Source organism: Tamandua tetradactyla, chromosome 10, assembly GCF_023851605.1.
Source record: "Tamandua tetradactyla isolate mTamTet1 chromosome 10, mTamTet1.pri, whole genome shotgun sequence".
Taxonomy (NCBI): domain Eukaryota; kingdom Metazoa; phylum Chordata; class Mammalia; order Pilosa; family Myrmecophagidae; genus Tamandua; species Tamandua tetradactyla.
Window position 1 is genome coordinate 894427 of NC_135336.1, and position 17324 is coordinate 911750.

Genomic DNA, 17324 nt, shown 5'->3' on the forward strand with positions numbered 1-17324 from the left:
AGATCTGTGCTGTCCAATGTGATAGCCACTTGCTAGATGTGTATACTGAACACTTGAAATGTGCTAGTACAAATGATAAACTGAATTTCTAAAATTTTATTTAGTTTAAATTATGTGGCTAGCACTACTGCATTGGGCCAGGCAGACTTAGAACATTTGAGGAACTGAAATCATAGGGAGGGTGGATATGGCATAGTGAGCATGAGGAAAGAATGGCAAGAGATGGGTGGAGGTGGACCATGATGGCTTTTAGGCAGTAGTATGTAATTTCACCTTTATTTTACACATAACAGGAAGTCATTGTGGTGGTGATGGAGTGATATGGTTGTGGTTGTGGTCATGGCCATGGTGGCAGATGGCAAGCAGAGAAATGACATTGTTTTTTTAAGTTTACTCTAGGCGTGGGATAGCATACCAAACATAATTCTAAGTATCCTAAATAATTCATCAGATGGATGGTTTCACAGATATTTGATAAGAATACATAAGTTCCTCCTTTTTATAAATTCAGGATTTTCCATGGTGCTATCCAGCAAATTTCTTTACCTCACTTTTAGAAGAGTAAGCATGTCTATGTGTCTTTTCTTCTAGAACTGTTTTTCCCAAAAGTGATCTTGATCACTTACAGATTTTATATTACTACAGAATGTTTTTAAATGCAATTTTATTGATATATATTATATATTCACATACCATGCACTCATCCAAAGTGTACAATCAGTGGTTTACAGTATCATCATATAGCTGTGTATTTATCATCACAATCGACTTTTTCTTGTTTGTGAAAAATAACATATATACAAAAAAAAGCAGTAAGTTTCAAAGCACACCATGACAATTAGTTATAGATCAGATTTCAGAGTTTGGTATAGGTTACAGTTCCACAAATTAAGGTTTTCAGTACTAGTTGCTCCAAGACTCTGGAGACTAAAATATCAATAGAATGATTCAGCAGTCAAATTCATTTGTTAAATCCTCCCTTCTCTATAAAACTCGACCATCTCCTTTGATCTTTCTCCCATCTTTTTTTTAAATATTTTTATTGTGAAATGTAATATATCCCGAAAAGCAATAAATTTCAAAGGAAAGTTTAACAAGTAGTAGTAGAACAAATTTCAAAGTATCATATGGGTTACAGTTCCACAATTTCAGGTATTTTCCTTTGGGTGTTTTAATACACTAGAAACTAAAAAGAAGTATCTGTGTAATGATTCACTAGTCATAATCCTTTGTTAAGTCCTAACTGCTCTGTTACACCTCGTCCCTCACTCGATCTTCAGGGATATTTGGGCAATGACCATTCTAACTTCTTCATGTTGAAAAGGAGTGTACATGATGATTTTTATCTCTGTCATTTTAGATAAAAAGAGAGAACTTCATGATGTAAGAAATTTTGACTATGCTACTCGAAGCTGGACTGGAAAATCTCCCAAACAATTTCTTAATTGATTGGGTCAGGAAGAATCTTCCCAAGAGTCCAAATCCTTCCTTTGACAAAATTCCAGTAGGTAGATACTGGAAATGCAGATATGTTTCTCTGGATGACTGAATGAACTTTTAGAAGAATGTAAGATAAAAAAAATCTTTTTGTTTCCTATAAATTAAGTTAATATTTAGGAAGCTCTCTAATTCATATCTCAGGTTGAGAGTATGTATAGATTATCCATGCCTTCCAGAGAAATATTTGATTTAAATAATTGATGTAAATTTAGGTTCGATATATTGGGACTCTCTTTATAGTTCATCAATTTTATTTTTATTTTTTTCATCTTTTTCTTTGTAGGGTGAGAGTGATCAAGTCTGAAGATGATGTCTTGATAGTGTGTCCTACAATCTTAACAGAGAATGGCATGCAAGCTCAGCACCTGGGAGCTACTTTAGCTCTTTATCATTTAGTGAAAGGGCAGGTGAGGCTTTCTACAACTAAATACTTCAAAAAACATTTGTGGAATAATGGGCATAATATACTTCGGCAGCTTAAACTGTATCTACATAAAGTATTTAATTATGGTCCTCTGGGCCAATTTTCTATTTACTGACTCCTTCTGATTAGTCCTACGTTCTGCTCATTCATAATTTGTATTTCCTCTCACCCCTAAATTTAGCTCAGTCTTTCCCCTTGCTTCTTAGACCTGAGGTCTGAAAGAGACAATTTGGTCCAACTTTTCATGAGATTAATTTACAGGTTAAAAATAGTTTTAATTTAATTTAATAGGTGGTTGAATTAAGGAAGTTTTTAAACAGTTATTTTCCTTTAATATTATATTATCTTTTCAATTAAAAAAAGATCATCAGTATTGGTTACAGTTTTCAATTCTAGGTGAACTATTATAAGCTTCCCAGTTTGCAATAGTTAAAGTATTCCTGAAGGAAGTTCTTTAAGAGAATACAATGCTGTTCCTTTTTTTCTTTATAATTTAGATTGTCAACATGTCCTCTTTACAGTAAATGTGTGTTATATGTCCTTTTTTATGGGAAATTAGAACCACTGAAACTGTTAGACACTGATTAAGTAGAATTCCAAGCAGTTCTTTCCAAATTTTGCTAATAAAAGTTCTTAATGTTTCTCATTGCCTTCATTTTGCAAAATAAGAGAACAAAAACTGAGATGACTTAGTAGAAATGACCATCAATGTCACAGAGATAATTGTGGGCTCTTTTATAGCACAAAATTAGGATAACTCAGATTCCACTTAGTACAGTTCACTTAAAACACTTTGAGCTGTACATTAGATGACTGCCAGAATCTCAAAAGAAGCTTTGTAATGGTGTTCCAGTATGTTTTAAAAATGCCTGATGATTCATCTATATATTTATATAGCACTGCAGGAATAAAAAATATTTATTCAGTAGGTTACTATGTTCCAGGAATAAGCACTTTACATGTATTAATTTATTTAACTTCACAGTATGCCTATGAGGGAGGTACTATTATTATCCCCCTTTTACAAATGCAGAAACAGAGGCACAGAGAGGTTAAGAACTTGCTCTAGGTCACAGCATTAGCAAGCCAAAAAGTTCATATGTGATATGTTATTTATAAATTTTGATTATATGAACACATCATATTAAATTAATAACTTCATGGTTTGAGACAAATTACATTTTAAGAGTAAGATAGCTATTCTAAGTTCTAAGCTGTATTTTGATACCCAGTAGTTAGTGAAAATGATATACTGCTTTTTGGTTTTTTGGGTTTTTTTTTTCCCCTTTCACAGTCAGTTCATCAGTTACTTCCTCCTACTTACCGAAATGTTTGGTTGGAGTGGAGTGATGCAGAAAAGAAAAAGGAAGAATTCAATAAAATGGAAACCAATAAACCGTGTGATCTTTTTATTGCCAAACTTCTGAATAAATTGAAACAACAACAACAGCAGCAACAACAGCATTCTGAGAATAAGAAAAAAAATTCTGAAGATCCTGAGGAATCTTGGGAAAATTTAGTTTCTGATGAGGACTTTTCTGCACTATGCTTAGAATCAGCAAGTGCAGAAGACTTGGAACCTGTCAGAAACCTCTTCAGAAGGTTGCAAAGCACACTGAAGTATCAGAGACTTCTAAAGGAAAGGAAACAGTTATCTGTGTTCAAACACTGGAATTTGATTGTCGAAACTCTTAAAAGGCACAGGGTAGTGGTTGTGGCAGGTGAAACAGGAAGTGGTAAAAGTACTCAACTACCACATTTTCTTTTGGAAGATTTGCTTCTAAATGAATGGGGAACAAGTAAATGTAACATTGTCTGTACCCAGCCCCAGAGAGTTAAACTTCACAGCAGTGAGTTTAGCCACAAGGGTGTGTGAAGAATTGGGCTGTGAAAGTGGACCTGGAGGAAGGATAACTCTGTCTCTGTGAATGGTGACAGTACTCATCTTTGCTTTGGGGATCCAAATGGAACCTGTCCCATATATGAGCTTTGACAGTTACTGGTTGTTCAGTAACACATTTAAGGAAGTTTGCAGATGTTTTCTTTGAAAGATGTGGTAATATACTACTGTCTTACATATGAAAAGGGTTATTAGCAATTCTGTCATTAAAATTCTCATATAAAAGAAAAAATACATGTCATATCTGAATATCAAATATGTTACGTACTAGACTAAATATTCAAAAAATTTAGACAAATAATAAGTTTGACTCTTGATCTCCTCTATCTCAAGTTTTTGTAAATCATTTCTTTGGAATGTATACTGAAAGATTTTCAGTAATTCTTTTTTAAAGAGTAGAAGGGAAAAACAATACAGAAGAAAATACTAAACTGTTTTCACATCCTGTATTTTTTTTTTAATGGAGAAGTTCTTAAATATCTGTTGTCATGCATTTGCCATGCAAGTGCACACAAAACTGGTCAAACCTCAACCAGAGTGACTACAAAGTATGGAAATAATTAAGGTTGATTAGAACCAAATATGATAAATTCCCAGTTCATATAATTAGCTTAGTTAAAATTTGAGTTGTTCATTCTAGAGATGGTCCTTAATATTTTTGTCTCTTAAGATAATATGCTTCATTAAATAATTTTTATTTAGTACATTTTCTGGGATTCTCTCAGCGAATATAGGGATATAAAAAGACACCTGTAAGAAACTAAGGTTAAGCATAATGACAGACATGTATACAAATAAAACAAAGGAATGACTGAAGGAGTAAAAAGTTGTGATAGAAATAGAAGTGACTTCAAGATTCCCATTAGTAAGCACTGGTATAATAGCAGCTGTTTTTTTAATGGTGGCAAGTTTTATGAGCTGTTGACAGGGAAGTAGACCAAATTGTAGGAGCTGCTTTAAAATTCTGTTTCTGAGTATCTCAGTATTTTGATCCAAGGTGATTTAATATGAAATTAATTCAACATTTGTTATGTTTTTTTAATAATGATATTTGAAGCTGATTAACAGCTTTCTGTTTCAACATGTTAAAAAGCACAAAGGTTTTTCTTAAAAACTACCCCTGCTTTATAGTATTATATAATCAAAAACTAGGGAAATCTAATAATAAATTGTACTATATAGATTTATTTACTCTGTTCCATATATTAGAGAGATGAACACTATGCTTCTTCTTTTTTTTTTTTTTTCATGGGCAGGTACTGGGAATCAAACCCAGGTTTCTGGCACAGCAGGCAAGAACTTTGCCACTGAGCCACTGCTGCCCACCCCATGCTTCATTTTTTAAACCTTGTTTCCCAGATCACTTGGAAGAAGCTGTTCTCAGTCTTGTGTTCTTTCTCGTTCAGAATTCCTTGTGTGGATATCAGATCCGGATGGAATCTCGAGCTAGTGAATCTACCAGATTACTCTACTGTACAACAGGGGTTTTGCTAAGGAAACTTCAAGAAGACGGTCTTCTAACTAATGTATCTCATGTTATTGTAGATGAGGTGAGTAGATTCTCTAGTTGTGTCTAGATAGGTTTTTAAAATTTTTGTATTAAAAAGATGTTACTTTTAATGCTAGCTGTTTTCTTTTGTGATTACTAAATGCCATATACTTTATACATAATAATTTATTTAATCTCCTCTAACATCTCGTTATACATTTATTTTATTAAATAAATACCTTAGGATACTTGCTGTGTGCTAGATGCTCTTCAAAATACTTTGTATGTGTTAATTCATTTACTTTGTATGTGTTAATTCATTTAAACCTCCCCATAACCCATTGAAGTAAGTACTACTATCTCTGTTTTACAGTGTAAGAAACAGGCATAAGGAAGTCAAATAACTTGCCCAAGGTCACACAGCCAGTAAGTTGCTGGTGATGATGGCTGAAACCCTGGCAGTCTGGCTCTACTCTGCTCTTACCACTACACTGTTCATCAACTAATACATGTAGATGTTAAAGGATCTTCTCTAATTCTTATAAAAGACAAGGAATCTTCATCCATGTGTCATTTTCTCTTTAGATATATCCCTGCTTGAATCAAATTTGAAAGCACATATAAATTGAATTATGCAGAGTTTCACTTTAGAGTTATTTTAAATGGCATACTAGTTTAGTATATATAAAGTGATTTGCTTTGTACATAAGATATATAGCATATCTATTATTTCTATTATTTAGAAAATAATTTTTTAATTTTCCCTGATATAAAGTTTTTATGAATGTCTGTGAATTCATGAAGTTCAGAAGGCAGCATGGAAGTCTAGTCATTCATTGATTTTTAATCAGTATAGAAACTTAGAAAATGAAAATAAATCTGTAATCTCATGACCTAGAAAAAATGATTAACATTTAATTTTCTTACGTTTTCATGGGCTTTTTAGCCATTTGTATTTGCTCTTCAGAAAAATGTCTGTTCATATCTTTGGCCCATTTTATAACTGGGTTGTTTGTTCTTTTGTTGTTGAGCTGTATAATTTCTTTATATACATATCAAACCTTTATCCAATAAGTGGTTTCCAAATATTTTCTCCCATTGATTTGGCTGCCTTTTCACCTTTTTGACAAAGGCCTTAAGGCACAGAAGAATTTGATTTTGAGGAGTTGCCATTTAGCAATTTTTCCTTTCATTGCTTGTGCTTTCAGTATAAAGTTTACATGGCCACCTCCTATTAGTGGGTCTTGAAGATGTTTCCCTATATTTTCTTCTAGGAGTTTTATGGTACTGGCTCTTATTTTTAGGTCTTGATCCACTTTGTGTTCATTTTTGTATTGGATGTAAGGTAAGGGTCCTCTTTCATTCTTTTAGCTATTGATAATCCAGTTCTCTCATGCCCATTTTATTGAAAATTCTGTCCCAGTTCTGTGAATTTGGGGCCTTGTCAGAGATCAGTTGACCATAGATTTGATGGTCCATCTCTGCATTCTTGATTTAGTTCCATTGGTCAATACCTCTTTCTGCCAGTACCATGCTGTTTTGACCACTGTGGCCTTATAATTTTTAAAATCAGGAAGTATGAGTCCTCCCACTTTAGGATATTTTTAGCTATTCGAAGTCTCTTTTCCTTCCAAATGAATTTGATAACCAACTTTTTCTAAGTCTTCAAAGTAGGTTGTTGGAATTTTGATTGGTATTGTGTTGAATCTGTAGATCAATTTGGGTAGAAGTGACATCTTAACTATATTTAACCTTCTTATCCATGAGCGCGGAATGTCTTTCCACTATTTAGATCTTCTTTTATTTCTTTTATCAGTATTTTGTAGTTTCTGTGTATAGGTCCTTTACATCTCTGGTTAAGTTTATTCCTCGATACCTGATTATTTTGTTTGCTAGTTTGAATGAAATTTTTTCCCTTATCATCTCTTCACTTAGGTTATTGCTTGTGATAGAAATATTACTGATTTTTGCACATTAATCATGTATCCGGCCACCTTGCTGAATTTATTAGCTCAAGTAGCTTTGCTGTAGATTTCTCAGGATTTTCCAAATATAGTATCATGTCATCTGCAAATAATGAAAGTTTTACTTCTTCCTTTCCTATTTGGATGCTATTTCTTTTTCTTGCTGATTGCTGTAGCTACAACATTGAATAAGGTGACAGTGTCTCATTCCTGATCTTAGAGGGAAGGCTTTCAGTCTCTCACTGTTGAGTACAATGCTTTTCATATATGCCCTTTATCATACGGAGGAGGTTTCCTTCGATTTCTAACTTTTGAAATGTTTTTATTAGAAAAGGATGATCAGCCACATATTTGCAGACCATCTCAGAGGGTAGAGTCCTACACTCATTGCTAATCTTACACATTACATAATGATTTTTACTGGCTTCAATTTTAGAGGGTTACTTTATTTCCAATTCTGAAGATCTGCCTTATTTTAAAACATACAGCTTCTCCTTCAGTATACCATGTATTGATTATACTTAAATATTGATTAACTTTTACTAGGTTTGAGTATCAGATTGTTTAAGCTTCTTGCTAGACTCTAGATTATTTTTTATTCACTTTATACTACTTTCACGAAAGAAGTGTGCAGTCAGACTTCCTACTGATTATCTTGAAGGAGATTTTACAAAAACGTTCTGATCTACACTTGATTCTGATGAGTGCCACAGTGGACAGTGAAAAGTTTTCTGCATATTTTACACACTGCCCTATTCTCAGAATTTCAGGCAGGAGTTACCCTGTTGAGGTACGTTTTCTTTATTGCACAATGTAAATATTTTTATTACAATATTGTAATATTGTAAATATTTTATTACAAATGTAAATTTCTTTATTTACAATGTAAAAAGAAATTGCATTCCCACCAGAGGGTTTCCCCCCAGAACAGTCCTTGTGCAGTCTGAGTCCAGAACTACTCACAGGGTTTTGCAAGTCAAGAGAGGACCTGGAGACATTCTGGGAATTAGATGGCTGGTGCTACCTTGCCTGAATGTACGTGAGACAGAAGGAGGGTTCTGCTGACGACAAACCTGAGGGCTATGGAACATAAACCATGTTTGCCTATCAAAATCACCATGTCCAGATTGAAGATGGCTGCCTGGAACAAGTAACTCCCTTTCCTCCTGTTCCTCATGTTTAGGGTTGTCCTCTTGAAGCTTTCTCGTCTGCATTTTCTAAATGTTTACCCTTTTGATTCAGCTGATGAAGACTGTTCTTTTAATCAATTTTCACACATAAAAATGTACACCATGATATAATTTATTCTGAGACATCTAGGGACTGGCCCATCTACATCAACCAAGTTCTTCATTCTCAAATAATGTTGGGAAAAAAACTTTTTCATATTATTCTAAATTAGTGCTTGGTGACATTCAAAAGGTTTTAATCCCCTTAAAATGATACTTCCTGAAAGCAATTTGAGTTCACCCAATTATATGGCTTAATCTGTACAGGTTTTCCATCTTGAAGATATAATAGAGGAAACAGGCTTTGTACTGGAGAAAGACTCAGAATATTGTCAGAAATTTCTGGAGAAGAAGAAGAAATAACCATTATGTTACAAGCAAAGCAGGAGGAATAAAAAAGTATCGGGTAAAAGGAAAACATTTTGAAAGACATCAATAATAAGATCTGGGTATAACGTACAAGGAGAGTTCTACAATCATATGGCTCTCTCCTTGCCACTTCTACCACAAGAAAGAAGACTGTTCTAAGCAACCGTCTTGAAGGGATGCACAGTTTTTGTGAAGAGTCTTAGAGGAATGTTGCAGAAGGATTTCAGTCACATCAGTGTAGAACTCAGTATCCTTGGAAAGAAAAAGAAGAGGCTTCAGGTTGACAGATGGTTTGCACTGTCTATAGTCATGTATAGAACATGATCAAGGGTGTTATAGTGGACTTCAGTTAAAAGATGAGGTCTGTGTGCTCACTTCCCCATCAGTGTTGTTACTCAGGAGATTGGGTCTCTTGTTGAAATCATAAATTTGGGGGGTTAAAAATGTATCTATAGGGTTTAGATGAGGCCAGGCATTGCTTGTTCAGTATCTCAAGCCCAGAAAGATGAGTTAATTCTTGAAGGAAATTACATTGAAATTGCATCAAATTCAGCTGCTTTGATTCTGTGGGCCAGCATAGTTAAAACCAGAAATATCAAAAAATTTGGGGACGTCATCTATATCTCTGGAGAAAGGAACAGTATAGCAGGCTGATGAATAAGACTTAATATCTAAGAGTTGTCTAGCTATGGAAACAATAAGATGCCAGAACTATTTGTGATATTTTTAAAATGCAATCAGATTTGTTGATTTGAGACTTTTTCTTAAAAAAAAAAAATCCTGTGGCTGACTCATGAATTCAAGCATAACTTGATAGAAGAGGAATAGCTGTGGTTATGAACAATATTTAAGGGTCACTTCTTTAATCTTTGCTTCATTGTACTGTAGTCTTTGGTTTGTGGTTTTTAGTTTCCTTCTTACACTATCCTGGGCCATATAGACCCACAGTACAAAATCAAGGACATATAAGTAAGAATCAACTTTTATATAGCAGTTTCACAGTGATGATTAATTATTGAGGAGTAAATTTGTAATGATTTTCTCTATCTCAACACCATAGGTGGTCAGGATAGGACAGGCCTAAAATCTAGGTTTTTTCAGTAGCCTCTGTCCTGGCAGGAGGAAACCTAAGCTCCACAATAAAGCGATTAGAGAAAGCGAAATCATATTTGTCAGAGAGATTAGAGGCAATTCAGGAGTTCCCTACATTTCTAGAGAAATCTGTCCTTTATTCTTTAGATGGTGGGGCTTTGTACAGCTTGAATGATAACTAATATCAATATAACCCAACTCTTCTGAGGATTATTTATCCCTTAAAAGTAGACATGAAAAGGATAATAAATAAACCCAAGAAACATGTGCAACTCTAGAAATTGTATTAGACATGCTGAAGAGAGAATGTAAGCCTTGGATTCCATCACTACTCAAACTCTTCTGGTCTACTATCACTCTAATTTGTATAAAAATGAGTAAGAAGAAAGCCCATTCTATGCTTTCCCCTTCCCTCCTCTTCCACTCCTAATTGTTCGTCTCTTTCTCCTCTCTTCCTTTTCCTCCTTCATAACTGTCAGATTTTTTAATTCATATGTTTTATTTATGTTCATATGTGTTTTATTTGGTCTCATACTATGAAATAAGCTTGGCAGGTGTGAAGACCTCTAAGTAATAACAAAATTGAAGTTCAGACAAATCTAACAACTTGGCTGAGGTCACACAGTAAATGAAGAGAAATGACTTGGGCTTGTATATTCTAATCCTCAGATTCTTGGTCTTTCTTCAACAGGAATGCTTTTATCATGATCTACTTAGCTATTAGCATATGTTCCTAAATTCTAAGCACTCTTGCAACTAATGGATTTAGGACAAATCCCAAATCATCGAAAGAAATTAGAACAATATTATATTTAATAGACTTAATAGATGTAACAAAGTATTATTGAGTAAGTCATATATTCATTTTTTTCTTTGAAAAGCAAGAAGTTAGAAACACTTTTGTTTCTAGAATGATTCTTGATTTCTTAATATTTCCTGCCCATGCTTTCCATATATTCATGAGAAGGGAACACAGATATTCTGTCCTAAACTATGTGCATTTGGTTTGAAGAATTAAGGTCAGTCATCTTTCCAAGATGATTCTCAGCTGAAGACATTCATGAAGTTAGCAGCAGAGCTATCTCATAATGTGAACTGTCTTTGGAATAATTACTATCTATTTTACTACAGTAAGTGTTTTCTTATGATTTTCCCCCATTGTTGCACCAAATTCTGGCTTTTGTTTTGAAAAATGACTTTATATCTATACTAAGAACACTTCATCAATGAAGAACACGTGATTTGTCTCATCATTCCTCATATTTGGATTCTCTGGAACATCTCTGGAGCCCATGAGTGGTGTCAAAAGGGTTTTCATAGCAATCTAGTCCAAACAGAAAATGGGACTGGGGAAAATTGGAAAGAAGAAAGATTATTAAGTCTTTAGGGGCAAACTTTACTTGGAATCGACATTTTTAAGTCAAAGTGGTCCAGGTGGTTTTTTGTTTGTTTGTTTATTTTTCCAGCTTTTTCCTAATTTACTAGATTGGAAGAAATTTCAGTGAGAAGTGACTTGTCCCAAATCATGAGGCTGATGAGTACGGATGATGATGACCATTTATGTATGTGTTTCCTCAGGCTCAGAGTTTCCAGACAGCTCTCTCTCATCACTTATCTTTCTGGGCTTCTAAGAGATCATGACTGTTTCCTATGATCCCCAACTACCTTACCTGTCATTCCCTACCCACAAGGGTGATCTTTCCCTCACTCTTTACATAGTTTACTCTCTTTGTTCAGGTTGCTGCCCAAATAACATCCCCTTTGGCTAAGAGTCCTGTGGACCTCCAGAGGCCAAGGCCCCTCCAAGATTCTGCTCTCTCCAGTCCTTGAGACTTTGCTCTGGTCTCTGCTGATGGGCAGGGAAATGTGACTTGGCTGGTGATAGTGAGGGCTGGTCAGTTACCAGTGCAGACTTAGGGGCAGGAATGGTGAGCATGAGGTGGCAGTAGTGGTTCTCAAGAAGCCAGGGGTCTAGCTGGTTTTTGGAATTGGATGATGGAAGAAAATTGGTACTGTGATAATACCATCTTCTCTGTTTAGTCTACAACCCATGTGTACTTACTGACTCATTAATCACCATAAATGTTGAGGAGCCTCCTATTGTGGAAAGAGAACTGTGCTAGGTGTCAGAAGACCTGACCACAGGTCTGCCTTGAGAAATCCCAACCACTTACTGAATCTCAGGTTCCTTAGCTGCAAAGTACCCATAATAATTCTTGCCCTATCTGAATCAGAAATATGGAGAACTGGCAAGCTTAGTTTTCTAAATACTTTCTCAAGTCAGGTGGTACTATGCAAATGCACAGTCTCACTTCTTTATCAAAAAAATCTTAGGGAATGGTGTATTGTTTGGTTTGGTTTCATTGTTCAGAAAGAAGTATTTATCCTGATCTTCTATTCTGGGTGCTCACAGGAATTTTAAGTCTAATTTGATTTTTGTGATTCTAGCTTTCACTTGACTTTCCATTTCAAGAGTAAAACTAAAGGAGGATCTATTTTTCTTTGGTTTAAGTTTCGAACAGCAGGGCATTTTTTGTATTCTGATTGCAAGCACAACTTAACAAAGCCATATTTAAAAGCAGGGAAATGTCACTTGTTAAAAAAGCTCACAGAAGCAAGTCTGTCTCTGCTGAATCTTTGAAGGCACTGCTTAATAAAACCAAGAGATCTTCCTGATGCTGTCCAACAAAACCTTCGGTAGATGTATTCTGTGCATATTTTTTGAGGATAGAGATAAAAAGGGGGGAAAGGACAGGGTGCATCATGACAATCATTTTTCATTACAGTCAGATATCCCAAGCTTTAGTGCAGTGGAGTCTATCAGGCAAGATTGTGTATTAATTATGAAGGTGCACTTCAATTTATCAGCAAAGGATATCAAGCAGCCCCAGTGCCACAACCTCTCATATAATTTATGTCTTCCTTGTAGGGAGGCAGATAGCAATGATTTTTGAAATTGCCTCCTCTGCAAAAAGATGGGAGAAAAACATACACACACAATATACAATTAAAAGAAGATAAGCATCAGGTGACATGTCACATTTTCAGAGAAAGTCAAAAGTGGAGGTCTTCAGCGTTGGTTTGCTGTGAGAACTCACTGATACTTCCCTTGATGTGACTACTTAACTCCTATTAAAATTAATAGGGGTCAGATCTGATCATCCAGGAAGAAAGGGCCTCCTGATGCATATAAATGTCCAGTAATAAGGATTTGGTGATTACTATGTTATTTGCCCGTTCATTTTCAGAGTATCTTTTAAGAGTGCTCTCTTTGTGATCTTTGGTCCAATTATAAAGAATAACATGCTGTGTAGGTTCTATTTTTATTAAAGCAGCTTTCTTAAGAAGCATACAATTTGTGAGGGCATATTGACAGGATCTTAATGCAGAGAGTTTGAAACTTCTCTTCCCCCCTGAATGAATAGCTTTGCTCTTTCAAAACTAGGCAAGCATAACTTTATGGTTGAACTGGGATGTCAGACCCAAAGATTTGAAGAGCATCACTTCAGAAAGAAACCCAAATCAGACAGGGCTTAGGTAGTGGAAAGAGAGGGGAAGTTTGATGAAAAAGTGCCCTGAACTTACAGTAAAGTAATAAATGTAAAAAAAATATCCAACATCGATAGCTATTGAAATTCTTCAAGGCTCAGTTTACTCTTTTGTTAAATGGGTAGGAATCACCAGCCCCAGGAGTGTTGTGAAAGAGATCACATTTATAAAGGCAGCAATAATGAGGGGCCATGAAGAACTCTTGTAGCCATGCATACATAATGGCCCACCAAAGGCTCTGATTTGTGTCCTAAGGAGGATGGGATCCCAAAGAACAAAATGGGCAGAGTCCATTTGCAGTTTGTTTAAGAATTCCAAATTGTACCCTGTGTCTGTTACACAAATTAAAACAACAAACGACCGAATAAATATAGTACAATCCACCACCACCAATATTTTGTTAAAAGAAGGGAAATTGTAAAAACATATTGACAAATAAATGCATTCCTTTGAAGTTACTATTATGAAAGTCTGCTTGCATTGCTCTCACTTCTCTCATTTTGTTGCAGATGGATGCAGATCAAACAGCTGAGTGTTGTCTACTTCTGGACAAGGCTACTCATATTTCTAAACTTTCTGTGACTCTCATTCTCTTCTATATAAATTATTGGATTAAGACTTATTTTTACTGTTTGAATTTTTCTTAATAAATTCAAATCCACCTCATCTATCAGTTTTCAAGAAATGTTGAAATTTCCCACTATAATTAAATTTCTATATAGTGCTGTCCATTTTTACTTTATAAATTTTGAGCCACATATTTGGTACATATGAATTCAGATTTGGTAGCTGTTCCTAGCAAATTATTGTTGCTGTTTTGAGCATTATTCAATGAAACTCTTTTTCCCTAATTTTTTTCCCAAAGTCTGTTTTATCTGCTATCAATATTGGCATTCCACCTTTACTTTGGGAAGGGACTTTTATGTCTTTAATTTTTTTTAACTCTCCACATATCTGTAACAGTATTTCTATGTGGAGCAAGAAATAGTAAAGTTAGGGTTCTCAACTGGTGGCAGATTGAATGCCCAAAGAGGAAAGAAGAATAAAATTATTACAAGGAGTTGCCATATCCATACACACAATTGCCATCACCATTTTAATTTTTATTTTGTTACAATAAAATATGAAGCATAAATTATGCATGAAAGGTTCTTTTTTGTTCACTTCTACAGCTAAGCATTTATTTATCACTTCCCATGTCTCAGGTTCTGGGCTAAGCATTTATATCCTTCCATCATTCAGTGTTCACAACAGCCTAGAAAGGCAGCTGCTCTTGTTATGCCCATTTTACAGATGAAAAAACTGAAGTGTTGAGAAACATTTGAGATCAAGGAATGTTATCAGCCAAAGGGTGGATTATTATTAATTATTATTATTATTAATGCTTTAATTTGGACATTTTTATGGACTTAAAACTGTAAATTTTTAAACTAATGAATCCCCTTTGTGAAAGCCAATCCATTTCTGGCATATTGTATCCTGGCAGCCTTAGCAAACTGAAACATAGTGGAAATTAGGAAAAAAAATTTTCTTATAATGATTCTCAGTAACCATACTGTTTTAAAGAGGAAAGTTTATATAAGCTAGAATGAATCATGCCACATTTGTACTTGAGAAAAATATTACAATGACTACTTGAAATAATAGTTTGCAATTAGCTTTTCCTCAGGTACTACTTTAATCCTTATTGCAGTGCCAACCTTCTCATGCCCATACAATTTAACATCCCTCACAAATTCCCCATAACATTATGAGCAAATATCTTTTAAAGGACTCTGTGAAAACTTTTTATCTAGGCTGTATCTTGTGTTAATACTACATTGCTGAATATGATCTCATAGGGAAAATATATACTATTCTTAAGTTTGAGTTACATAAGAAGTATGAAATGTTTTGTTTGCATTTGCTCCTTGTCAAATATCTTTTTATTTGCTTTTAAAACTGGAAAATCTAAGGATGATCCTATAACATGATTGATCATAATTATTTTAATCTCAAGCTAATATTTGAATGCTATTTGTTCTGTATCTGAAGAGAACCATGGTCTCCAATCATTATTTTCCCAACACTTATTAACCAGAAAAAAATAACCCTGAGAAAAAACAGACAGAAACCTAGTTACTGGATATATTTTTCACATTTTATTCACATGAATTTATTGACATTTTATTCACATAAGAAAAAAATGACCTTAAAACATCCTGGTTATCACCCCACAATAATAAGGATCTCTACTGAATGACTTTAGGCAACTAAAAAATCAATGAAATGATCAAAACCTTATCAGTGTAGAAGTCCTAATACTAGGCCATGGCAAGCATTTTGTCACATCGATTCAGATGGCTAAGTATGAGTGGAAAGGTAATAATGATTTCTTTCCAATACAGAGGTTAATCCTCCACGATCTGGGGGATGGCATTATCAAAAGTATTTAAACACATGCCATTAAATACTAAGGGTTTTAAAAGCTGACAATTCACTGACCAAAATTGACAACTCTTTTTATTACTTAGGATATTTTATTTGAATTTTATATGATGCCATTTTTAAAAATTTTGTTGCAATACCTAATATACAGTGGTAGTATTAATTATGTTCACAATAATGGAGCTACCATAACTGACAACTATTACCCCTTGTTTTTCATATCCTCATACGCAAACTACTTACCCATTAGGCTATAGCTCTGTATTCCCACCCAAGCCTCCCTGCTCCTGGTAACCTATAAGACACCATCTATGCAGTTTTTTTCTACTAGCATTTCATATCAGTGAGATCATACAGTATTTGTCTCTTTGTGTCTGACTTATTTCACTCAACATAATGTTTTCAAGCTTCATCTTTATTATAGCATGCATCAGAACTTTCTTTTTAACAATTGAATAATGTTCAACTGAATGTATTTTACAAATTTTATTTATACATTTATCTGTTGATGGAAACATGAGTTGCTTCAACCTTTTGGCTATTATGAATAATACTGCTATAGACATTGGTGTAATAATATATGGTCAAGTCCTTGCATTCAATACTTTTGAGTATACTCCAAGAAATGGGATTGCCATATCATAGGATAATTCCATTTTCCGTTTTCTAAAAAACCACTAATTTTATTTCTACAGCAATTACAACAAGCTAGAGTGTCACCAACAATATATGTGTACCTATTTCTCTACATCCTCCTTAACGTTTATTTTGTGATTTTTAATTATAGCCATCCTAATGTGTGTGTAGTGGTATCTCATTGTGGTTTTAATTTGTATTTCCCTGGGCGGGCCACGGTGGCTCAGCAGGTAAGAGTGCTTGCCTGCCATGCCCGAGAACCTGGGTTCGGTTCCCGGTGCCTGCCCATGTAAAAAATAAAGAAAGAAAGAATGAGAATTTAGACCCAAAATCAAAAAGAAAACTGGATTCACATTTGCAAATATATGATTATTAAAAATTTGTATCATCTCATGCCGTAGAAAAAACAAACTGATAAAAATTAGATGGACACATAGAAGAGTTAAAATCGCATGAAAAACAAACATGGTTTTTTGTACCTACCTTACTGTCTAGTTCTTAGCATCAAACATTTTTAAGTGGAATTTAGATCAATAGGTATTATTTATGAGTAAACCTTAAAACTCTGTGATAGAAAGAAGTTAAACCTTTCTGAGTTAAATATAAGTGCATTCAAATAATGCACTTATATTTCTTTTATTCAAATAAAAGAAAATATCTTATAAAGTAATAGGAAAATATAAAGAGATATAAGAAAAATTGTGAGAGGGGAAAATGTATGCTTTCACTATTTATATTATCTACC

At 34.3% G+C, this 17324-nt stretch overlaps 1 protein-coding gene across 1 annotated transcript in view; it reads left to right on the forward strand.

Moving 5' to 3' along the window:
- The window catches only part of LOC143648128 (ATP-dependent RNA helicase DHX29-like), a 33375-nt gene extending 19133 nt beyond the window's left edge, over nucleotides 1-14242 (forward strand). Inside the window, 6 exon segments of the mRNA XM_077117712.1 lie at nucleotides 1361-1437; nucleotides 1439-1522; nucleotides 1779-1907; nucleotides 3219-3761; nucleotides 3763-5374; nucleotides 8774-14242. Coding sequence (XP_076973827.1) covers nucleotides 1361-1437; nucleotides 1439-1522; nucleotides 1779-1907; nucleotides 3219-3761; nucleotides 3763-3852 — 923 coding nt within the window. The 3' untranslated portion in view covers nucleotides 3853-5374; nucleotides 8774-14242.
- Nucleotides 14243-17324: the final 3082 nt, after the last annotated feature.